The sequence below is a fragment of the Sciurus vulgaris genome (genome assembly GCF_902686455.1).
Source record: "Sciurus vulgaris genome assembly, chromosome: 4".
In the NCBI taxonomy this organism is placed as follows: Eukaryota; Metazoa; Chordata; class Mammalia; order Rodentia; family Sciuridae; genus Sciurus; species Sciurus vulgaris.
In genome coordinates, this window is record NC_136464.1 from 162,754,322 (window position 1) to 162,780,605 (window position 26,284).

At 41.5% G+C, this 26,284-nt stretch overlaps 1 protein-coding gene across 5 annotated transcripts in view; it reads left to right on the forward strand.

The window, feature by feature from the left end:
* LNX2 (ligand of numb-protein X 2) overlaps positions 1–6,849 on the forward strand; it is a 77,495-nt gene extending 70,646 nt beyond the window's left edge. For all 5 annotated transcript variants that reach the window (XM_079137014.1, XM_079137017.1, XM_079137015.1 and 2 more), the window contains 2 exons: positions 1,829–1,987; positions 4,577–6,849. In XM_079137014.1, coding sequence (XP_078993140.1) covers positions 1,829–1,987; positions 4,577–4,712 — 295 coding nt within the window. In that variant the 3' untranslated portion in view covers positions 4,713–6,849. The remainder of the gene's footprint in view (positions 1–1,828; positions 1,988–4,576) is intronic.
* Positions 6,850–26,284: the final 19,435 nt, after the last annotated feature.

Sequence of the window (26,284 nt, forward strand, 5' to 3'; positions counted from 1 at the left end):
GCCTGAAATTATTTTTTTCCCATTGGAAGGTAAACAGACATCATGGCTGCTATTAACTTCCTACAGAGCTATGATATAAATTGGGAGGTTCCAGCTGTCAGAAGGAACTCATTACTCTTATTCAGTTCTCAGACTGATTCCTGAACCTGTCAATGTTAACCTAGAATGGCAGGATGAGTGGATCAGAAGCCAGCTGTCTGAGCTATACAGGGGCCAGTCGGGGCTGGAGAGTTGCTGTGCTCCTCTACTGATGGAGCCGGCAGAGTGGTAACTTCCCGGCCCTACTGCTTCTGTTAGTCATCCTCATCTGTCATGCAAGTCTAGTTTGTGGTTCAGCATGTTCATATCTTTGTTCACAGCATTTTCTTAGGTATCAAGCAGAAAGGATTTGGATGAGAAATAGGCTATATAGAAAAATCTATTTCTGAGCCCACCTGTTTTGAAAGAAAACCCTTTCAACAAAAGGCCACTATTGCATGGATTTACAGAGGTCCCTGTTGTCCGTGGACTTAGATTTAATAGCTGCACATCTTCCTCTGTGGGGACAGGTAGACCCTATAAGCAGATTTCATGCCACACAGAGTAGCAGCTCTGCATTTCCTGAAAAGGGAGACTCTTCCACTGTTCTTTGCTGGAAGCATGCCAGAAAACTATCTTTTTGTTTGTTGAAGGAGATTTAGAATAATAAAAATAACCTTCACTGTTCCTGAAAATCAGGCCAATGCATGGGACCCTTCTCCATCCCAGAATCCTCTTTAAAAGTCCTTTCTTGTCAGTGGGCTAAGAAACTAGGCCAGAAACTAAATTAGAAGTTCTAGCAATGTATATCACTTTACAAAAGTAGCATTATTAAGAAATCTTGTTTAATATATTAAAAACAAGAAACCTTGTACTGTATGTGTATAGATCCGATTTCACTTAATAATGAAAGATATTTTTATTACAAAAAAATATTTTTCTATCATTTGATTTTTTTTTTTTTTCCCCAGCTTTTACTCTTGCTTATTCCCGTTTATAGCCGTATACAAAGATTTCTTTTCCTCCTCACTAGACAACATCCTCCAAACTGGAAGTAGCATTTTAACTATAGCATCTCAGTGTCCATGATATAAAAAGGAAAGACACATTTTTATGTGAGGGTTTTCCAGTCTAAGTACTGTTTTGACTTTAGAGTCTCCTTAAAATGAAAGCGTTCTAAGTGAACAAGAACAACAAATAACTTACCTTAAGAACTGCAAGTTGTCTTCCCTCTTTTGGAAAGCTTCAGTAGTGGTCATTTTCTTCTTACATTTGAGAATTGAGAATGGCAGTACTAGACCTCTTTCATACCACTTCGTAATTTTTCTTATAAATTCAAGTGATTATTAGAATTAAGAATGTTGTTAGCAATACAGTGAACAAATATAGGCACATTATCTTTTTTTTTTTTTTTTTACATATTTTTGAGGTGTCATCAGCAATTAGGTATATTCGAGCTTCTTTAAATGCATACGTTTATGTATACATCTTCACTTGAGAAGAGGAGACTGAGAAAGGCCGCAGAAATTTGAGTCTCCTAGGACTGCCTCTGTGCTGAACATGGGTGGTCAAAATTATATAGTTGGAACCAGAGGTATAACACAGTGCTAGAGTGAGTGCTTGCGTGTCATGCACAAGACCCTGAGCTCAATACTCAGCATCAACAATAATAATTATGTGAAAGGAAATAAAGCAGCTTTCTCTTTTTTACCAAGAGTGGTGTGTGTACCATGTTATGGAGTTGTAACAAAGATAAACAGACCATCAGAGTCTCCACTTTAACTTTTTCTGTTTTTGTGTTTGTTCACAGTGCCCTTCATAGCTGCCATGATATAGTTTTACGAAGAAGCTACTTGGGAAGCTGGGGCTTTAGTATTGTGGGAGGATATGAGGAGAACCATACCAATCAGCCTTTCTTCATTAAAACCATTGTCTTGGGAACTCCTGCTTATTACGATGGAAGATTAAAGTAAGTCTTATTCTCATTAATGATGGAATTTGTGTTTGTTAAGCTAGACATGATCTAGCCCAGGGTTTAGTACCCAGTTCAGCCTGCTCTGAATTTTTGTAAATAAAGTTATTGCAACAGAGCCATGCTCATTGATTGATAATGTCTATGGCTGCTTTCATATAGACTTGAGTTGTTGTGATAGAGACTTGGTGACTGAAGCTTTGTATGATTCACAGAACCTAAAATATTTACCATGTGGCCCTTTCCAGAAAACATTTGCTAACCCCTATTTAGACTAGAGTACTACCTTTAGTGTCTTGTCACTTAAAAGCTGTATTTCATTAATCTAATGACCAGAACTGAACCTGAGTCATTTGATTGAATACATTGTGACATGACAACAACCTCTGAGCAGTTTTTCCAGATGACTTAGGTCCAGTCCTGCCATTAGATGACTCTTTTATTTTTCTCCACAGCACACATCTCTACCTGAAATGTCAGGCAGGTATTTATAGGAACTCCATGCGGGAGGACTTTTTTTTTTTTTTTGTATCAGGGATTGAACCCAGGGGTGCTTAACCACTGAGAGCCACATCCCCAGTCCTTTTTATTTTTTTACTGTGAGGTAGGGCCTTACTAAGTGGCTCGAGGCCTTACTAAGTTGCTGAGGCTGGATTTGAACTTGCAGCCCTTCTGCCTCAGCCTCATGAGCCACTCCCAGTGGCTGCCACTGGCATGTGCTGCCACACCCTGAGGAATTTTGTTGCATTTACTGTTAATTCTTGAGCAGCTGCCATAGCACTGTCTTACATGTAGTAAGGTCTCAGTAAGTATTTGGTGAATGAATGTGCACTGGTTTACCAGATGCCAGACATAGAGCTAAGGGCTGTGCATGCATCAATTCATCTTCTTAAAACTCCCACACAGTAAGTGCATTTTTATACTTGTTTTACAGACAGAGTAACTGAAACTAGGGAAGGCCAAGAAACTTACCCATATCAAATAGCTGAAAGTGGTTGACTGGCATCCAGACCCAGGACTGCCTGGCTCCAGAGCCCTGGCCTCTAACCCCTCTGCTGAGAGCCACCACTGAACAGGAGGTCCTCACTCAGAATGCTTTTCTTTTTCAAAGTTCAGGTACCAGGAGAAGAAAGAAAAGTGATTATCAAGAGATTATCACCAAGAGGGAAGAGAGGTGCTCAACTGTAAAGTCTTAGTGTCTAGTGTTCAATGGAAGTACCTGTTTTTTTTAAAAAAAAAATGAATATATTCAGCTGGGTGCAGTGGTGCATGCTTGCAGTCCCAGCAGCTCTTGAGGCTGAAACAGGATAATCACAAGTTTGAGGCCAACCTCAGCAATTTAGTAAGACCCTGTCTCAAAAAATAAAAAGGACTGGGAATGTGGCTCAGTGGTAATGCATCCCTGGGTTAAATCCCCAGTACCAAAAAAATAAAATAACAGCAAATGTATTCATAATAGATAGAATGCTGAAACAGACAGTTAATACTCTTTATAAAGAGAAAGCAACACTTAAATAATACGTGAAAAAAGATCATGACTTTAGGATGAGCAAATGAATTAATCATTCTCTTCAACAAAATTATCAGCCAGGCCTCAGTTACTTAGTTTATTAATTTGCACCCCACCTACTTCCAAAGATAGATTGAAATAGTTAAAATAAAACAGCATATTCAAGCTGGGTACAGTGGCGCATGCCTATAATCCCAGCAGCTCAGGAGGCTGAGGCAGGAGGATCGTGAGTTCAAAGCCAGCCTCAGCAACTTAGCAAGGCCCTAACCAACTCAGTGAGACTCTGTCTCTAAATAAAAATACAAAACAGGGCTGGGGATGTGGCTCAGTGGTTAAGGGCCCCTTATTTCAATCCCTGGTTTCACCCCTGCAAAAAAAAAAAAAACCCTAGCATATTCGTGTTGTAAACTAAAGGTGAAAAAATTATAAGGATATTTATAAAAGTTGTTATAAGGCTAAAAAAACAATAAGGCTTAAAGTCCTCAGATTCATCACCCACTTACACTTGGAGGACAATGAGTATTGTAGCTAAAAGAAGAGGAAGTATGAGTCTTATTCTCAATTTAACTCAGGAATATGAACTCTAAGAATGAGTGGAGAAATAATAATCAAACAGTGGTCTAGGGATGTAACTCAGTGGTAGAGCACTTGCCTAGCATGTGCAAGGTCCTGGATTTGCCCCCAGCAGCATAAAAAATTTAAAAATGAAAATAGGAATAATAACAATAACCAGCACTTTCCAAGTGCAGCATTTGGTGTTTTGTTTTGTTTTTTTAAGTACACACTGACTCTTCTTGTTATATGCCTAAGCTAGTATGTGAAAATTAGTCTACTTGTTCTTGAACTCCACCTACTAGTTATGTGAGGGATTCGCACAGGGTTATTCTTGATTGGCCAGGAAAAGCCAGCATATGCTTAAAATGTATTCTAGATGGTTCTCAAAATAGATAATACACCATTATTGTTGATAATAAATCCCTAAGTAAAATTAAGATTTCCATGCTGCACAATTGGGAACTTTTAAATGCCATTAAAATAGTAACTTTCTGTTTCTGTTTGTATTTTTCTTTGACCAGATGTGGCGACATGATCGTGGCTGTAAATGGCCTGTCAACTGTGGGCATGAGCCATTCTGCACTGGTTCCCATGTTGAAAGAACAGAGGAACAAAGTCACTCTGACAGTTATTTGTTGGCCTGGCAGCCTTGTGTAGATTTTTGAAGTTGGTTTCCAGTCTTGCCTCTTCATTTTTAGGTTTTTGAAAGAAACCCTTTTGGTTTCATTGTGTTTGTTTGTTAGGAGCTACTGGCACAGCTGGTATACACAGGGCCAAAACCCACAAAGATCATCCTTTCATTTTTATTTAAAAGGCTTCCTGAAGTTAGCTACATTTCTTTTAGCTTGGAAATAGTCTTCCACTAACCCTGGTGAGTTTATATTTTCAGAATTCAGACTCTTGGTGGTCAAATTGTAACCTGTGGTTACAAACTTTGACCCGACCTGTTGTATTGAACTGGTGGTTCTTTGTTTTCAGTAACTGAATTATAAAATGAGTTCTATATCCCTCAAGACCAGGGTCAGTGCAGCCACTGACAATAGCATTTGCTGCCACTGTCATAAACATTACCGTGAATGGTTGGGTACATTTTAAATTTGGATGATAATAGTTGCTTATCTTTCATTGTTGCCAACATTTCAAGACATCACAGTTTATAAAGTGATTTTTCTAGTTTGTTTTATTTCTACTTTAATCTCAGTATTTGTCAGTGTTGAAGATATAAGTCTGACACTATTATAGACCTTTTAAAAACTAATGTACCATTATTAGTATAGTAGAGAATAAAACATAATGTTTTATCCAGAGACAAAGAAATTTGGGTGGTAATTATAGCTTAGTGCTGGAGATATAAAGTTGCATTTACTGGAAGAGTCTAAAAGCATTAAAGATTAATTTCCAAAGGAACATTTTGCTATGTAGGAAAATTTTGAAGCTGTTTTTGCTAAAAATCATTTCTAGAGTTTGTATTATATTTATTAGCAGCTTGTCTGGAAATGTTTTTTGTGATTCATTCTGTTAAATTAGATGATAAAAGATAAGACCATATTGCTATTAAATACATACTTATGTATCACAGCTGAGTAGGAGAAGGGAGACCTTTTATTTTATTCAGATAGGAACCTTTCTTGAGTGTTTTAGAAATTCTTAGTTTTCTCCATTTTTTCTTAAGAAATTAATTGTTTCAAGTAAGAGATTGAAAGGCTCTTTTAAAAAAAAAAATCTGAAGTAGTAGATTTTAGATGTTAATATCTATCAGTCTGCTCTTGGTCACTAGACTTTCATATTAATAGAAATGTTTTTGAAAACTGCTTTATTCAACATGGTTGTTCTCTGGAGAGTACATAACGAAGTGAATAAGAAAGATATCTTTACCTTATTAATATTATGCATACTTGAAAAAAGTTTCAGTTAGAAACCTAGTTCAGAATCTGAGCTAATTTACAAGTGACCTCTGTAATAAATGGTATTGATAATCAGAGAATGTATTTCAAAATATTACAGTATATTAAGAAGCATGACCACTTTATTTTCAAACCTAGCTATAGCATTATAGGGGTTTATTGTATCTGTAGCATGTCACTGATTATTCCAGTTAGTTTTATAATGATTTTTTAAGACATATCTCTTTGGAATAAATAAAAGCAGGCAACAGTAATTGCTACTGATTTGTTCAACCCCTTAACTGCACTGTATGGTCAATATGTAACCATGATACAGTGGAATGCCCCATACAGTATATTACTGTTATGTGATGATTGGCTTTTGAAGCAATTTGATATTAAAGTGCTTTGATATTCTGATTGACATGGAACAAGTTTTTTTTCCTGCTCCCCAGATAGAATTTTTTAACCAATTTTGCTATTTTTTTTTTAAACAGTTTGTAAGAATGTGTCATTTCTTGGGGAGAGGCCATCCATCAACAAATATCATAACTGCTACTTTGTTATATATAAAATACTTATTTTGAACTTGGTGGTCTAATGAGTCTTTAGAAGGAAGAATTTTTTAAATATTATTTTTATCATGGAAATCTTGGAATCAACTAAGCTGTAGATTTCATGTGAAAAGACTATAGCTTTTGGTCAGAATGATATTTGGTGATGGAAACTTGTTCATAATTTATTGCTACTGTGGAAATATTTGCATTTTCTCATTTAATCTTTTACAGTTAAATATTTTGATTTGTTCTGTGCCTTCAGTTTAAATTATTTCAGGATTTTTTTTGGACATGTTTAAATAATGGTATGATAATCATTCAGGATGGAAATAAAAAGTCATCCTTTCCATAATAGCAGTATTGTCTCTTTTCTTGACTAGCAAATATTAACTCAATCAATGACCCTTATTTTTGTTCATTACCCCTCCATCCTTAAAATAATACCAAGTCTGAACCCTCAGGATCACAAGTTTACCTTCCTACTCTTGTTCCTGCAAGCAGAACACATGTGATAGAATATGTTTTGACTTGTAAGTTTAACCTCTGCAGGAGCTCTAGGCCTTCATTGTTCAATGAGACCCTGAAATGTGACCAGTGGTACATGTTGAAATGGTAATATATAGTATCCTGGATACATTGGATTATAGATTGTTATTAAAATTAATGCGAACAGTTTCTTTTTACTTTTTCTAATGTTGTTACTAGGAAATTTTACATTGCATTAAATGGTATACCTTATATTTCAGTTGAATATCACTGTTGCCCTCACCCCTTCCTTGTCACAGCATTTACCAGGACAGGCAGTCTTGATTGTGGTTTCTGTTCTTTTGATTGCCTTGATCATTCCTGCAATTTTTTGTCTTTTTTCTTTTTCTTTTTTTTTAATGAAAAGAAACAGACAAAGCAGGTATAGCTCATTGGTAGAGTACTTGCTACGTGTCATGAGACCCTGGGTTCAATCCCAAGCAGCGCACGCACACGCACACACACACACACACACACACACACAGAGCACACAGGCACATAGAAATAAAACTGTCTGCCATTTTCCTTATAAACCAAGTTCAAACCAAGGCCCCTGTGGTTTGATCTCTAGTCTGGTGTTCCAGATGGCTCCTCAGTCCTGTTGACCTCCGTCACTCTAGCAGGCTCCTCAGACCCCAGTTCCTGCCCTCCAACATGTGCACATAGTGTTCCCTCAAACTGTGAGGCTTTCCATTCTCTGCAAGTTCAGGCTCCCACATTCAAAGGCCTGACTTGAGTCTGCCCCATCTGTCAGATGCCACTTCCCTTTGCCTGCTTGCCTTTGGATTTGCATTTAATCTGGCTCTATCACTTGCTACCTAATTATTATCATAGTTTTAAGCACCTTCTTTATCTGCCAACTTGCAATTTTGTGTATCCCCCAATACCCTAAGTCTAGCTCCCACTCTGTGTGCTGGATATCCTGTTGTTTTATGACATCTACTTCCCAAACTGAAATGTGTTTTCCCAAGCAGTTGATAGCCTCCACTCTTTGAATCCAAACCCTTAAGCCCCCAGACTCCCTTTTTTAAATCTCATCTCTGGTCATATCCTTGTCCTATTTGAAAGCCATCAGGGTTCTACATTGTCTATATGATACAGTGAAATCGGTTTGGTGTCTGGTCCTGCAGCCTTATGATCCACCCTTTCTTGCTTAGTGTATAAACCATCCCCCTTGCCCACACATCCTCTGTGTCTGCAGGGGCTGATTTGGCTAAAGTGACCATCTTTTGGGAAACCTTTACCAGTCTCTCAGGGTACACTTTTTTTCACCCTTGTAAAGGTTTTATTAAATTCTATTTTTATGGTCATAGCTGTACAGTAAGTAACAAGGCAAAAATTTGCCAGGTCATTTCTTGATTATCCCATCTATGGTCGTTTTTTAAATTAGCAGGCTAAGGACAGTAGAGCATGTGCTTAGTGTACCTAAGCATTCCATCCTTAGCTCTGCACATACTGCACACAATATTCACCAAAAAATTTTTTGAATAGCATATGTCAGAGTCAGTCCCCTCTGAAGAGATTCCAGAAGACTCTAGGTCTAATATCCTTTTTTTAATTCCAGGATCCCACATTACATTTAGTGTCATGTCTCCTTAGGCTCCTCTTGACTGTGTTGAAAATGTTGGTCAGGTAAATGGTCACTTGCCTTTCATTAAGACTTGCTATTTTGTTTTTGTTTTCTCATGATTAGACTGTTAATATGAGCTTTGGGGAAGAAAATATCTGAGACCACATGCCACTGACCTCGTAACAAGGATACATACTGTCAATATGACATCTGTTTCTGTCGAATTAAGGGGGGTGAAATAACATCCCACTGGTTTCATTTTGCATTTCCCTGGCTACTAGTAAAGTCAGGTGTCTTCTCCCATATGTGCCAGCCTCAGGCATCCTGTGATGAGCACCCCTGGCTGTTTGTGTTTCTGTTATTGGCTTATAAAAAGTATTTATTCTGTATATTACAGCTAGCAGACTATATGTGGTGCCTCTATCTTCTCCCAGCTCATGACTTCTCTTTTCAAGTTTGTAATGATTAATAAACTAATGTTCTGCATTATTATATTGACAAGCATGTAAATAGTAGATAAGCAGATTGTTTTTGTCTACCTTTAGAATCTCTTCATCTGCCAGGGATTGTCCACTTACGTTATTTTGATGCTTGTGTTCTTGTGTTTTTTCCTTCCATCTTAATTTGTGCTTTCCATTTACTCTGCCTTTCTGTGTTTTATGATTTCTTCTACTGCCTTATAGATTTGTTTCTGGTCACTTATCAGTTACCCTTGAATTTTTCTTTGTGCACATTTAACACAGCTTTCTTCTACTGGATAGATTTGTTTCTATTCACTATCAGTAACCCTTGAATTTTTCTTTGTGCATACTTAACATGAAGTCTCAACTTGGTCAGTAACTCTGCCCTTTCTCTGGAATACAAGGACCTTAGACTGCATGAATTCCAAATACTGTACAGTCTTACTTGGACATAGTGGTAGCTTCTCCTTGTTCTCTTCTACACTTGACCATTATTACATGTTATATATTCATGGTTTGGCTACATTTAGTTTCTGAACTATATAACCTGTTGAAAACAGATACAAACACAGTTCATGATAGGCATGATGATAACATCCCACAAAGAATATGTGCAAAGCAGAAGGCTGGAGTGGACTGATGGCAACACTGATCCAGACAACATGGAATTTGACAGTTGCAGTCCAGACCTAAGAAGAGATTTCACAAAAACTTGGGAGGCAGTGACATTGTCACCATTAATGCCAGAATCCAAGCTTTGGGAATCACTAATGTAATTTTTCATTTTCCAGAAGGGGAACTAGGGCAGTCCTGCAGAGATGACTGTCATCAACGTTTTTAGAGCAGTTGTAACTTACATTATAAACCTAGACACATGTTTTCATATGAAAAAATTGGAAGGCAAGTGTGTTAGCATTCTGTGACTGTGTTTAATACTTGAGATAATCACCTGTAGAAGAGAAAAGGTTTTTTTTTTTTTTTCTCACAGTTTCAGAGGTTTCAGTCCTTGGTCATTTTGGTCACATTGCTTTTGGGCCTGTGGCCAAGCAGCATATCAGCAGGGAGTATGTGGTGGAACAAAGCTGCTCACCTCATGTTGGCCAGGAAGCAAAAGAGAAAGACAGGAAAAAAACCACGTTCCACAATCCTCTTCAAGGACACACCCATCCAATGACCTAAAACCTACCTGGGCCCTACCTCTGAAAGGTTCCACCACTTACCAATAGTGCTACATGCTAGGAACCAACCACTTAGCACATGGTCCTTTGGGGGACGCTTTCTAAACCATAGCATTAGATTCAGAGGATTTATTTTTCTCAAGATACTGTGCAATGTGACCAGGTTTTCAGTCCTCCCTCTCCATCCTAGCCATTGCTTTTTTCTCAGTAGAAGACCCTGAAGCCTTCTAATTCCATTGATATAACTTCAGAACTTGATTTTGATCTTTTTGCATGTTAAAGTAGGCTAGAACTTTATGATTTTTCAAATGTTTGAAGCTTTGGCCAGATAAGTGGATGGTTAAAATTGTTTGAAGTTGGCCCACCTGAATTTCAGCTTCCATGTTACAACATAGTCATGCCCTATTCATTCAGACTTAACTAACTAGGGATTTTTAAAAATATTTTTTAGTTGTCAATGAACCTTTGATTTTTATTTATCTTCATGGGGTGCCAAGGATCGAATCCAGTACCTCTGACATGCTAGGCAAGCACTCTGCCACTGAACCGTGGCCACAGCCCCTAACTCGAAACTTAAAGGGCTTAAACAGAACTAAAGTTTACGTGTCACTTTTTAAACAATAGGCATCTTAACATACTAAAAAAATGGAGGGTGGGGTAGCTGAGGTGTATGCCGAATCACATTGTTTGAACTTGGGTACTTGGAAAGTACCCTTGAACATTCGGGTAATTGATGGACTTCTTTCCCATGTAGTCACTTAAGACAAGCACCTGTTATATATACAAAACAGTGATAGCCTCTTGATCACTTCTTCACAACCTATAATTTCATAATTCAGAATAGCTTCCATTTGTTCCCATCTGGTGATAAAACCTCATAGATGTTACCAGCACAGGAAACTACTGCCCTGGTCACAGACTAAGAATTCACAAATGGAATTTTTTTTATGTTAAGTCTCTCTCCCTGGCCTACTGAAAGATTTCAACTCCTTGGGGTTCTCATTAGAAAGCTCTTGCCATTTTAAGGTTCCATGAATCGATTCCATTTAACTACACTACCAATTAATTTCTAAGACAACACAAACGCTTTTTTGAAGTAAAATTCTACAGGTAAGCACAATGCCTAATAGCTATTAAGTGCCTAAGTAAAAAGTGCTAAAACTTCAGTCACGTTCACAAGTAAACGACTTGTACTCAGAGTCCTAGCGCCATCCTGGCAGATGGCAGAGTGGCTCACCAGAAGGCCACAGCTCCATGGCAGAGGGGGAAGCACTGAAGGATTTTCCATTTGACCTATAGCAGCTTCCTCAGCAGCAAATAAGACGTTAAAGACAGGCTGCTTAGCAAACTAATACCAATACCTTGCCCTGTCTCTTCAAAAGTCTTCCTTTTAAGGGTGAATGCAACCATAAGCCCCTTCCTAGGGTTCTGAAGACTAACCAAGAGAAGTTATTTAGACCAGTGAAACAATTGCCAACGTCAAGGTTGGGAGGGTGGAAGCAGCTGATCAAAGTTTTCTTTACTCTGCCTGGATTTTATCCCAAAACTTTCTTTTACCTCTTAACCATAGAGCTAATTTGAGAAAGCCTTAGATCTTGGTGGTGACATGGCTGTGAGCCTCTTCCACTGGCAGGCAAGAGATACCAGAGCAGTTCTGTAGTTTGCCCTCTCTATGCCTGAACCTTTCTCCGTGGCCCAGGTCCTCAGGATTAGAGTTTGGGGTCCTTGCTTGGATTTCTTGATGGCCATGGACAAAATTCCTGCTCCTGGGGTCCCAGCAGGGTTGTGAGGTACTCAGCACAACAAAACTCTGTGGGCAATTAGTGTTCAAGGAAAACAGTTTCTTGTCCCCTCCTGGTTGCATATAAGTCATTCTGAAACATGCAATGTCCTCATTTCATCTTGTTCTCTAAACCCTAGTCATTTGTCCTTTTGATCCTGAATCAGAGCCTAAGAATAGTAAGCTCCATTTTCTTGGCATAGGGATCATTCTATATGTCATCTGGGCTCTGCTTGATACTTCCCATGACAGAGACCTCACATCTCATTCCCACTTGTAAACAATTGGTTTTTTTTTTGTTTGTTTGTTTGTTTTTTAATAGTAATGATTTGTCCTGGTCCCTCTTCCCAGCTAGAGTATAGAAACATGGGGGAGAAAAATATCTGTTACTTTTGATTTAAGTATTAGGCACAAGACACAAGACCCTCGGTTCATCTATTCTTTTTACTCAACAAATATTAATTTAGCATCTACCATGCAGGACATTCCTAGGGGCTTATAATTCACCAGTTACCAAGGTAGACTTGTTGCTATCTGTGAACTTCCGTACTAAAGAGGGACCATAATTGACCATAAAGTGAAGAAACAGTATAATTTCAGGTGGTGATAAATGTAATAAAAAAATGAAGGCAGGTAAGTGGAGATAAACATTCATGTAAGAGAGGGGTTGGAAACCAAGCCTGTCTGAGGAGGCAGGCGGTCAGAACACGGGTTCTCTGTGGCATGTCCGTGTTTCCTGATGGGCGCCCTTGCTCCTCACAGAGGTGATCACACCTAACAAGGCCTGCCGTCTGGGCTCGCAGCATTAGCTGAACTCTGCTCCTTTTTTCCTTGCATCTGGAATGGAGAAACACGAACATATTTTGGTGTATATGTGATCCAGATAAATACAGGAGAGATCAACTGTGCAGCACTGTGGGAACAGCCACACAGGCCACTCACCAGCCTGAGGTGGGGTGACTCGTGGCACCTCTCTGGCCCTCAGTTTTCTCATCTGTAAAATGGGAAGAATAATGCTAACTTTGCTTGGTTGTCAATTCAAGAGATTGAGCATGGAAAATGGCTGACACCTTATACTGAATAGACCGTGTTTGGTTATCTGTGGATACAGAGATTTGGGCGAAAATCAGCCTCGTGAATGATCAAGAATCATACAAGTAAATTATTCAAACTACTTTTAGAGATTCCTTTGAACTCAGACTCATGTTTACTGCTAGTACTGTGTGCGCTTTCTTAAATATGACACATTAATCAGCAGGTTCTCTCATGCACCTTAATCACCCAAGTGACTCACATTCCCCAGACACCGCCCCGAGCTTTCCAGTGGCCAGGCTTCAGCTTCTGCTGTCCCCGCTCTTCCAGGAGCACCTTGTCCTGGTTCTGTTCTTACCCCAGTCATGGAGCACAGCTTATTCTCCTAAACCTTGCCGAAATTCCAGCTGTGCATGTTTGCCTGACACCCACAGCCCTGGTTGTGGCCTATCCCATCTGCACCCCACAGTGTCCGTGCGCTCCTCCCAAGTCTGGGTGTTTGACCACCCTCACACTTAACAGTGCCTGCCACGTGATGGTCGTGCAATGCCCGCTGGCTTCAGCACAACGCCAGAAGCTGCGGAAGAATTGGGAGTGAGGACTTAGAAACAATCTCTGGTTTGCATCTGCAGCAGGGTAGAGCTAAGAGACAAGGAGCAGATGCCGCAGCCGAGATCACAGGCTTGCAAAAAAGTTTGGCAGTATGTGCAAGTGTTTGTGAATGAAACGACATGATGTCTGGGATATGCTTTTGAATGCTCCAGCAAACACAGGAGGAATGATGAGGATAAGGGAATACATGGAAGTAAGGAAATGTTTGCAGTTTCCGTAAGAGAAATAGAACAACGGCAATAAGCCAACAAAGAGGTTTGGAAATGAAAAAGAAAAAAAAAGCTGGGGTTTAGACTCCTGTAGTTGGTCATTGGTAAAATGTGTCTTAACAAGAAACCTGAGAATGTCATTTGCTTTTGTTTACCTGTTTGGCATAATTTCTAGGCAGATTTGCTTATTTTATCTCCTATGTACGTTTAAGAAGTGCAGGTGACAGTGACATAACTCCATGTGTTTGTCTAACACGTGTGCAGAGTGAGTTTTGCATTATTTACAGATTTTTCATTGAATTCTCATAATAACCTTAGGAAGTATCTTTGAAGTAGGTTATTCTCATTTGATAAAATAAATAACACTGGGGTTTCAGGGAAGTGACTCACTGATGTGCACGTAACTCGCAAGTGGAAAAATACACACCAGTAACAGGAACCCTCCCCCACCCCTCCCTGCCCACTGCCGACCTGGAGACTCCACATCCCGGGCTTTCATCAGTATCCTAACCACACTGCCCCACCTGAATACAGAGGAAATATCTGCTTCGCACCTCTTCTTACATCTGCCTTCCCCAGGCAGAAGACTTCGTCACATTCAACATTCATTCGGCAAATGAGAAGGGTGGGCTCGGCCCTTTGGGAAGCCCACACTGTAAGTAGTAAAGGCAGAGCGAAAGTGAAAGCAGGCATCCCTGGGTACTCTCAGGGGATTGACCCCAGGACCCCCGTGGATTCCCAAACCCGTGGCTGCTCAGGTCCCTGATGTCAAATGGCACAGTGCTTGCATAGAACCCACACGCATCCTCCCGTGGACTTTAAATCATCTGTGAGTTACTTACAATATCTTAGACAACGTAAAAGTTAAGTGGATAGTTGTGATTCTGTATTGTTAGGAAATGATGAGAAAAAAGTCTGTGCATGTTCATTACAGATATACTTTTTTAATTTTAATTTTACTTTGTGTGTGTGTGTGTGTGGTACAGAACCCAGGGCCTTGAGAATCCTAGGTAATCTATATCCGCAGCCGTATATGTATATATGCATATATAGAAATACATGTGTATGTATGTTATCTATATACATATATATTTACATATACATATATAAATATGTTTTCTATTCATGGTTGTTTGAATCCTTGATGTAGAAGCTGCAAATACACAAAATTAATGTTGTTGTACTCTGGTTGACCTTTGGAGGAGGCCCAGAGTTAAAGTTCTACTGAGTAGGAATTTAGCAAGGTTGCAAGCTGTGTTAAATCTATATCCTGATTTATTCTTGATTTCGACCAAGGTTAGCGTCCTTGGTTGGTAGTCAAGCCAGCTTATTTCAGCCCATGCTTTTAATCTGAGCTATTTACTTTCAAATTTTCCATTTTAATATCTAAACAGGGGAACTTCCTTGGAGACCTCTTCTCAATTGCTGCTCTTGGCTCTGCAGTTGCCAATCTTGGCAGCAACTCCCAAGTGTGCTTCAGGATTCAGAGACTGCTGTAAGTTGAGAACTTGGACATTGAAATTCAGTAAAAGATTTGGAGAACTCCAGAAATGCAGCATCTTTTTTTGGGCTTTGGTGGTAAAGTGAGCCACCAATGGCTCACAGTTCCTGAAAGTTGGCTGTGTGCCGAGCATTGTTCCCTGCATGGATTCCTTTGCTCCTCACAACAAGTTTCCACAGTATGAACTATCATTTTTCTGTAGTCAGAGAAGGCTGAAGCACCCAGAGGCTGGGGCCCAGGGCTGAGAGTTGGAGCCACCTGAGTCTCGGGCTCTGTTGGGTCCTGTGTTTCAACTGAGGGCCACGCCCAGGCCCACATTCGAGGGCTTGCGGGCTTGCTTCTTGTGTGTGAGCACCAGACAGGGAGTCCACAGTCTGCTAGATGATTCACCATCTGCCTTTGCTTATATCTTTCCGTTGGACCTCCGCCTTCCTGTTTGTCATAATCCTCTTGTCACATCAGATGTGGGTAGGCAGCAAAGATTGAAATAGTAGGACAGACCCTGCAGCTGAAGCAGCCCCTCCCTGGAAAGTTCTTGCCTCTTGGAAAGAATTTATGACTGCCCCTGCTCTCACTGGTTTGCTGCTACTTCATGATAAGACCTCTACGCAATGCACCATTTTCCCACAGGATCCTTTCTTCTTCTTCTTTTTTTTTTTTTTTTTTGGCAGTACTGAGGATAGAACCCAGGGTCACTCTACCACTGAGCACATCCGCAGCCCTTTTCATTTTTTTTTTTTTGTTTTTCTTAGTGCTACCCTTTTCACTTTTTCATTTCCAAACAGGGTCTCCCTAAATTGCCCAGGCTGGTCTCAAACTTGGCAAGCCTTCCTGCCTCCGCCTCCCGAGTTGCTGAGATTACAAGTGTGCATAGCAGCACCTGGCTTTGTGTGATCTTACAGATGGGCTTTTCCTATTTTGGGGAACTATATGTGAGAAAGAACTTGTTAGAAATTCCATGTTTCCTGGAAGAAAGTGCCCATCCTCCAAATATACAGCCAGCTCAGCCCTGGCCCTTGATCAGACAGCACTGGCCAGATGCTCCCCAGGGTCCTTGGAAAAGGCCAGCTGTGAAGACAGGCTTCTGCCTAGCCCTCTGTGTAAACTCCAGGAGGTCAGGGACAGGGTCTGCACGGTCACTGCTTTATCCCCAAGGCCTCGTGCAAGTGGTTTTGGGTGAAGGAGGCAGTGACTGCATGAGCAAATGGGTTTGCTGGATCTAAACAACCCAAGGCTGGAAGAAAAACCTCTCCATGCTCCATCGCCCGGGCCTTCCCTCATTTCCCTCACGTTGTCTCCCTTTCTCTTGCTCTTTCTGTATTTTGCTTGGCCCCACCACCCTGAGAAACACACTGCTTTGAACCACACTTTCTTTGTTGTTTTTTATCTCTTTCCCATGGTTCTTTTCTTTGGAGCTTTGGCTGGGTTTTTAAGGTATTTGGGGCTGATTTCAAGTGCCCGAGATCTCAGTCTCATTCCAGGAAATAGGAGCTCCTGGTCGCTGGGTGCCTAACCCCCTCGGCCCTCCGCCTCTCACCTCTTCCCTCCACATACAACCCAGCGACTCCCTTCTCCCCAGATGCTCCTCTGACAACCTCCTCTGGCCGCTCAGCAGCTCAGACCCCACCTGCAGGGAAGGCCCACAGGGTTGGCAGAGAAGTCCCAGAGTGCTGATTTTCATTTCCTTTCACTGCCTGTACCTCCTCGCATGGGGATGTCTGACCTTGCAAGTGCACTTGACTCCTGGAGGGCCGTCATGGCTTTGCTCTTTAAGTATGTTTAGTCCACCTTGGTGCCTGCCACAGAGAAGGAACCTGGTCCATGCCCAACCTTGGCAGGTGCAAGAGGTCATCTCTGACCCCCCACCCGCCCATCCTGCAGAGTCATGTCGCCCACTGGACTCCGGGCATCTTCCAGGCCCATTTCTGCATCTAGAACAGCCTTCTCCACTCTCAAATTGTCACTTACCCCAGGCAGATGCCTACCATGAGCACAGAGCAAAGGGGAACAAGAAGCCTGAAGGCAAGAGTGTCCTGCTGGGCACTTCTGGCACTTCTGGGTGGCCACCAGCCCTGATGGGGGAGGCAGGTGCACCCAGAGAGGAGCCCAGAAAGACAACAGCCATGCAGTTCAACAAAGCAGATCAAATGCCGACTGGGAAAGACTTAGGAGCACTTACTCCTGTGTAGGAATGTTCACTTATTATATGTGATACACACACACACACATCCTAATGTATAGACTCATTAAAAACAAAATATGAAACTTAGCAAAAGAGAAACAAGATTTTAAATGGTTTTAATTTATTAGAAGTACAAAATATCTTTAATCTCACTGAGGTATTCAAATACTTTAGTGTTTAAATAGGTTGCAAATATTGTTAATTATAATTATTAAATCATGAAATTATCATCAATATTATTAAATCATTGAAATTGACACTTTTTAGTTAAGTGCAATTAGGTAGGCTCATTCTTCTTCCTTCTCCACGTTGTTTTATTGGTGCATTAGAGATGTACATAATGGCGGGATTTGCTGTTACATAATTAGTACATGCACACAATAGAATGATATAATTTAGCCAATACCACTCGCCAGCACTTCCCTCCTCCCTCCTTCCTCCACCCTCTGGTCCCTTTCCTCTCTTCTACTGATCTCTCTTTGCTTCTCATGAGATCCACCACCACCTTTCTTTTCCTTTTTCCTCTCTAGCTTCCACATATGAGAGAAAACATATGACCTTGACCTTTTGAGTTTGACTTATTTTACTTAACAAAATGGTCTCTAGTTCCATCCATTTTCCTACAATGACAGAATTTTATTTTTCTTTATGGCTGAATAAAACTCCATTGTGTATATATACCACATTTTCTTTATTCATTCATCTATTGACAGACACCCAGACTGGTTCCATAGTTTGGTTGTTGTGAATCTGTTGTAGATTGTGCTGCTATAAACATGGTATGCACGTATCATTATAGTATGATGACTTTTATTCTTTAGGATAAATACCAAGGAGTGGTACTTTGGTGTATCTGGGTCATATGGTGTTTCTGTGCCTAGTCTTTTGAGAAACCACTGAGTTCCATAGTGGCTGTACTAATTTACAACCCCATTAAAAGTGTAAAAGTGTTCCTTTTTCTCCACATCCTTTCTGGCATTTATTATTATTTGTATTATTTGTGACCGACATTCTGACTGGTGTGAAGTGAAACCTCAGTGTAATTTTGATTTGCATTTCTCTAATTCCTAATGATGGTGAACATTTTTTCATGTATTTGTTGGCCAATATCATATGTTTGTATTTCTTCTTTTGAGAAGTGTCTGTTTAATTCATTTGCCCATTTATTAATAGGGTTATGTGGGGGGGTTTGGTGTTAAGTTTTTCAAGTTCTTTATATATGATAGATATTAATCCTCTGTCAAGAGAGTAGCTAGCAAAGATTTTTTCCCATTCTGTGCGTTCTCTCCTCACATTCATAATTGTTTCCTTAACTGCGTGGAAGCTTTTCAATTTAATGCTGTTCTGTTCATTAACTCTTTGGAATTATTTCCTGAGCTTTAGGGATCCTACTGAGAAAGTTGTTGCCTGTGTCTGTATGCTGAGGTGTTGACCCTACAATTTCTTCTAGGATGTGCATAGTTTTGGGTCTAATTCCTAGATCTTTGATTCATTTGAGTTGATTTTTGTGCAGGATGAGAGATAAAGATCTAGTTTCAGTCTTCTACATATGGACAACCAGTTTTCCCAGCACACATTTTTCTCCAATGTGTGTCTTTCTTATTTATTTATTTATTGCAGTATTTCTTTTTTAAATCTTTGTGCTTTGGGATAGTGTCTAGGACTGGTTGTAGAATTTTATTTATGTTGGAATTCCATGTACGGCTGTCACAGCCAAGTAAGATCCCTCTCCAAGATTGCCAGTCCCAATGGAAGAAGAGGGTGGCTGGTAAGGCTCGGCTGTCTTACTCGTTCCTTGTGTTCATCTACCAGTTATAAAAAATTTTAAATTTAAATTTAGCTGCCACATTCCATCTTCTCTAATATCTACAGTTAGAAAAGTGTTTCCACTCGAAGCGTGCATTTACAGGAGTTTTTATAGTTGTGACTACAAACCTAATTTTTTGACAACTGAAATGGCATAACGATAACAAGTTTCCAAACATCCCATTTTCAGAATGCTCTTCTAACAGCTTACATTTCCTTTGAACAAAACAAACAAATGAAAACCAAGCTTGTGCTCTCACTTACTATTAAAGTATCTTTTCCTTGAAAGGGCGGTTTTGTGGCTTTCCTGAGATAAATGCTGGGTGGCCTGAGACTGTCAGATCTGGAGAGCTCATGGCTGTTTTCCAGGCAGTGCACCTGATGAAGGATGCCTCCCAGGCACAGGAGGTAGGCAGCTCCGCCATTCTCTCTAGGTTCACTTGTGCTTCATTACAGGTATCATCCACCTGCAGTTTCTTTGTGGCAAACTTTTTCGAAGTCACCTATCCATGTTTTGAAGATTTAATTCAGTTAACACTAAATAGTGAAAGCTGTAAGTCCACTTGGCCAGGAGCGCACCGACTACAGTAAGTTACAACATGCTGAAAGTGAACGGAGATGCGAGGGTTCCCCGCACACCCCTCTTTGGAGATCACTTTCTCTGTCCACTGTGGTCCCCACACTGGACCAACCAGGAGTACCCTGGGCAAGACAGGAATTGTTTCCCTTTCTCCTACTTCTATCCCTATGGTGGTATCAGGGCCAAGTTGGACCTTATATGTCACGTATGTGATGACCATGTCACTGTGCAACCCTAAAATCACTACTGATTTCCTCAAGGCCAACCAAATAAAGGCTAGCTTCCATGGCCCAACTTATGTTTCTAGGGTATGTTTCCAAGGGATGCATCACTTGCCAGCCCCAGCCTATTTGGGGAGCTTGACCCCACCCTCCAGCTCTACCTGGGACTGTCCCTGTCCTTTTTGCACCCGCTCCTGTGTCCTCTCTGTTCCCCACTAGCCTGGACTGCCCCTCTGCCCAAGCTAGTTCAAGTACCTGCTCTGCCTATAACTTTTCCTCATGTCACCAAATCAGAATGAAGTGTTCCCTTATCTCTGCATCCATGTACTTTAACACCTCCCAAATCCAAGTGTCAGTCACTGAATGAGGGCGGGTTGACACATCAGTTCTTGTGGGCTGCCTCCTCTATCCATGCGTTCTCCTTGCTCAGCAGCTTGTCCAGCGTTGTGTTTAGGGCATATTCTTCAATTTATTTATTTATTTATTTAGGTATTGGGGATTAAACTCAGAGGCATTCTACCACTGAGTTACATCCTCAGCCCTTTTAATTTTTATTTTGAAATAAGGTTTCACTAAGCTGCCCAAGCTGGCCTTGAACTTGTGATCCTCCTGCTTCAGCCTTCCAAATCCCTGAAATTACAGGCGTGTGCCACCGCACCTGGCTGCTCTTCTGTTTTGAATGAAAGTAGACGCCCTTTCCCAGGTGCACCATTTCTCAAGGTCTCCCGGGCACCTGCCAGTCCTGGGGTTGAGGATATTAAGTATTCCCTGAGATTCGCTGGCTCGCTGGCTCTGCTCTGGGTCATTCCCCTGGCCTCCTCTAATGCTCTAGAGGAATTGTGACCAACGGAGGAGGATGGCCCTGATCATGTGTTAGCCACGCTTGAGTAGTGTGGAAGATGGCAAATGGGACAACCGGTTAGTTCTTTGTTTTCCCTGCAGGCTAGAGCAGCTGGGCCTCAGAACTGTAGGAGCTCCGCGAATCACCATTGGTCAGTTCCTAGCCGGAGGGAGGGCCTGGTTAGCTGTGGTGCATTCTAGCGCCCTCTGGTGGTCACTTAGAGTGGCCACTCAACTTCAGCTCCCCTGTGTTTGTGCAGGTGTCAGGGTGGGATCTCTGAGGCCACAAAAAGCTTACATAGACGGGAAGAGTGAGCTATTCCATGTGGTATGAAGAACCACAAAGTTGGAATAAAATAGAAAAGTAAGATGTACAAACATTGTCGACCTCTCTGTGGTCATTACTCCATCCATGAGTAACTAAGATGGCAATTTGCCTTGTCCCCTGCATGTGAGCTTAGCATCTATGGTATAGGGCTCTTTGAATGTCAATGTCATTGAGGTTTTATAATTATGCACCTTCAAAAGATGTTCAATGTAATTCTGATCATACTCCTCTAAAAAAGCCTCAGATTAAAAGCTTTCGCTGGCTCTTTAGACCGTAGGCCTGCAATTACAGAAAATGAACTGCATTTTAGCTTTCCATTGAAATTAATAACAACGGTTCCCCAGTTGACTCTGTGAATAGTTAATGGAACAAACAGGATACTTCAGTACAATATGGGTTGGAAAGCCATTTGAGTGAGATTCTGGGTTTCAAATGGGAAAATAATTCATACAATGCAAACCTTTTTCATAGGCACTCTGTACAGTGGGTGTTTTTCCAGAATAAAAACTGAACTATTTAACAAATGATCACCCATACCTCAAAGATGAAAGCAGAGCTTGAATAAATAATCCAGCACATGATGTTTGGCCCTGCAAAAGACCTTAGAGGACATATAGATGGACCTCCTTATTTGACAGTGAAGAAACTCAAGTTCAATGAAGTTGAGTGCTCTGCACAAACGCAAGACTGGTAAGGGGAAGAGATAAGAGTGGAACCCAGTCCACAGACCTAGCGCAAAGCAAACCCTCACAGAGGACCCTGTGGAGGAGCCCAGTAAGAGTGAGCAAGGAGCTACCTAGAACTGGCCCCCTGGATGCCCTGATGGTACAAGATTACCTGTCAATTGAGAAATCCTTGAACTCTTGGGAGATTGGGACATGAAAGTTGGCGGGGGTGGGGGGGGCAAAAGAATATATAACTCAGAATATTCTCTGGAGCCCCCCATCTCATTCATAAGAATAAAGTCTAAAAAGCAATGAAAACAATAATGCAGAAGTCAGCACAGTTGCAGGACACAAATCAACACACAAGAACAAATGCATTTCTAAACGCAAACAATTACGCGAAAAAGAAATTAAGAAAATAACATCATTTGCAACATCATTAAAAAGAACAAAATACTTGGGAATAAACTTAACCAAGGAGATTAAAAAAAAATGTGCACCGAAAACTACAAAATATTGCTGAAAGCAGTTAAAGAAGTCCTGTGTATTCATAGACTTAATGATGTTAAGATGTTAATACTACCAAAAGCAATCTACAGATTCAACACGATCTCTATCAAAATCACAATGATGTTTTCTGCAAAAATTTAAAAAATGCATTCTAAAATTCATATGGAATCTAAAGGGATCCAAAATGGTCATAAGTATCTTGAGAAAAAATGGAACAAAGTTGAGGTCTCATACTTCCTGATTTCAAACTTATTGCAAAGCTATAGTAAACAAAACAGTGCAGTACTGACATTGAGACAGAGATATAGACCAATGTAGTAGAACAGAAAGCCTACAGACAAACCCTCACACACATTGTCAAATGATTTACAACAAATGTCCCCAGATCATTCAGTGGAAAAAGACAGCCTTTTCAGTAAATAGTGCTGGGAAAATGGAATATCCAAATGCAAAAGAATGAGATTGATGTCACTTTGCTTGAAAGGAGTTGATTGTTCCTTTGTTCTCATAGCCTTCTTTTGGATAGATTTTTTTTTTCAAAAATAAAAATTAAAAGAATGCAATTGGATCATTACCTTACGTTATATAAAAACATTAACTCAAAATGGTTGAAAAAAATCTCAGTGTAACAACTAAAACTGTAAAAATCTTAATATAAAGCAGAAGGAAAGCTTCATGGCAAATGATTGTTTGGCTATGATACCAGAAGCATAGATGACTCAAGTCGGACGTCACAAAATTAAAAACTTGTCCCTCAGTACGCTAACCAAAAAGGGAAAAGATAACTCACAATGGGAGAAAATAATTGCAAATCATATGTAAGAGATTAATATCCAGAATACATAGAGAAATCCTATAACTCAACAAGAACTACGAGAACAAAAACACAAGGAAAAAGAGGAGGTGGAGAAACGGGAGTGCGTGCGCTTTGCTGCTGGGGATGCAGAGTTGCGCAGCACTAGGAAAACTGTGTTCCTCACAGTGTTGAAAATGGAATCGCCATTGCCTAGGGAGGAGGTAAAAGGAACGTACTCCTGGAAATTTGAATGCATTGTTTTATTGAATCCTCATAACAAAACAACTGTGTGAAGAAAATATTATCATTTTTTTAACTCTAGAAATGAAGGTAAAGTGACTTGCTCACTGTATACCTCCTCAACCTGAGGGCTGGGCAGCCCTCCCTGCTGGAGACACCTGCATTGGAACTCAGGCTCAGGAAGGGGTGTCCTACTGTACCCCAAGCCTGGATTGGCACTGTCCCAGCTCCTAAGTCCCTCAGTTCATGGTGTTCAACTGTGAAGGGACTTTAGGAACCCATTTGGCTCAGGACATTTGATTTTGATTCCTTCCCACTAAAATTCACATCATCTGGCTGTTTCCATCCCCCTCGCCCACCCCCATCATTATAAGGTCTATGGGCATAGAGGGAATTTCAGAATTAGGTTAGGTGTCACGAGAAACCAAAAAGGTATAAAGCTGAAAAGAATTTAAGAAACACTAAGACACAGAAAGCTCCTCCCAGCCGCTCCCTGTTTAAGAAACTTCACCTTCTAAGGACCTTCCCTGGGGTTATCTGAGCTGGGAGTGAAATGACCTGAAAAAGATTCCTGAGATGTGGACTGGCTGTTTTTCTCAGAGTTGCTAAAGGCAGGGTTGAGAAATAATAACTAATTTCCAATCAACTGAGAAGAGACCATAGGGCACGCTGGTCAGAGCTCTGTCCTTAGAGTGTCCTGTGTGGATTTTGACTTCAAAACTGGTACAAAGCTAGGTGGAGGAGTTAAGAGATTGGTTGACCAAATACCAGAACTGAAAAGGATCTTAATAAAGAAACTGAAAGATTGAACTTTTACAAGGTAAAAGTAATTAATTGTGTACATTCAAAATGGGGAAACAGAAATTCTAGAAATTTCAGTATGAACGGGGGTGCAACCTGGCTGCTGTGTAGCTACTTTCCCTTTTTGTTATATTAATGCAAGTGGAGCATTGTGGCTACAGGAAGAGAGGGAGAGCCCCCTTTCCTTTGTTCTCAGCACACCACACCCAGTTCTTGTGGACACTCCTGAAGGTGGACATGAAAATCTGGATGGTGTCCAGGGGGAACTCTGGAAATCTCGTCATCTGAGGAGACAGCAGAGGTTACCCTAGAATGACCCGGGACACACACTGGCTGTCTCATGAATTTTCCAGGCTGTCATGGAGGAGGGAGTTGGCCTTTTCTGCATCACTTCAGAGGACTGGACTGGAGCTCGTGTTGAGAATCATGGGAAGGCAGACCAGGGCTCAGAGTTTGCAGGCACTCCTTATCAGTTCCAGGCATTCTACGGAGAGGCCAGAATCACTGGAAGGTTCCATGGAGAGACGGCTGGACGTCAGGAGGGACTATTGCACTGGACGAGAAGTTGGTCGAGGTGAACTCTGAGGTCCCTTTTGACTCTGAGATTCTGGCAGGTGCTGCTTCTCCCTCATGTCTTCCAGGGTCTTCTGAGTAGCTCTGGGGCTGCTGCAGGGGTTCATGGTGGGGAAAATTTGAGGAAGAGAGTATTGGAAGGCAGTTAGTGCTTGAGGTTATTCAAAAGGAGAGAAGACTTCTCCCCCTTCCTGTTCTTTATAGAAGCTGAGGAAGACGGTTGAAAGCATTTGTAGGATCAGTTATCTGCCACAGGGCACAGGGCACTGTGCAGCGCCCACAGTGCTTGGGAGGTGTGTCTCTGACTCTCTGGGCTGTTGTTGTCTTTGTTAGCAGACCTCAGCACCTTGTGCCGGGTCATGTGTACTTCCACAAGGGGAGAGGGTACGGGGCAGGTCGAGGAAGAACATGGCGCTGTGGAAGATGTCCGAGTCCTGGAATACTGTGGAAGGCATCTTGTCAATGGGACACCTGCCAATGCCTCTTTACTGAGGAGGAAAATGGGGCCCAGAGAAGTTCAGTGACTTCCCCGGAGTTGGACTGAGAGGTGCAGGTTCCAGTCTCCTGGCTGTCTAATGGTATCTCCACCTTCTCATACTCACTCACCACACAGCCAGCTGATAGGTAGGAAATCCACGGCAGTGAGACTAAGGGAAGGGAAGGAAAAAAAGGAGACCCAGTGCACTTCCCTTCCTGGGCGGGGAGATTTCTCTTCTGGCCCAGAGCCCTGACTCCTGGTTCCCATGGTTCCTGGTTCCTCCTGGCCCTCCTGGCCTATAGCCTGTAGAATGGAGCCTTGGAGACAGACCAGGGCTTGAATTCTGGCCCTGCCACATGCAACCTGTGTGAACTTGGACAAGTCAACCTCTCTGAGCCTGAGAGTCAGCAGCTCTTTCCCAGGGTGACATGCGTGGTGCCCTTACAGCGTGGTGTGTGCTCCCTGAGGATGGCCACCATTCCTCTCTTACCTCCTCCTCAGAGGGGGTGGTCGCCACCCTTCTTTCCTGCCCTGGGAGTGACTGTGTCATGAGCATCACTGCTGCTCAGGAGGGAGGGCCGAGGACAGCATCCCTGGGGACCAAGCATGGGGTGGGGCTGAGAGGACAGCACTGGGAGTCAGAGTCAGGCCTCGGTTGCCCTGTTTCCTGCTCAGAGCCTCCGTTTCCTTACTCATAATAGAACCTGTGACAGGCTCCCCCTGAGCCCCAGACGGGGAGTGTGTTAGTCTGCTTTGTGGTTCTGTAACAGAAGACCACTGGCTGGGTGATTTATAAAGAGCAGGAATGTGCTCACAGTCTGGAGACCAGGAAGTCCAACATCAAGGGGCTGGCAGGTTTAGAGGTTCTCGTTCCATGATGGGGCCTTGCATTCTGCGTGTT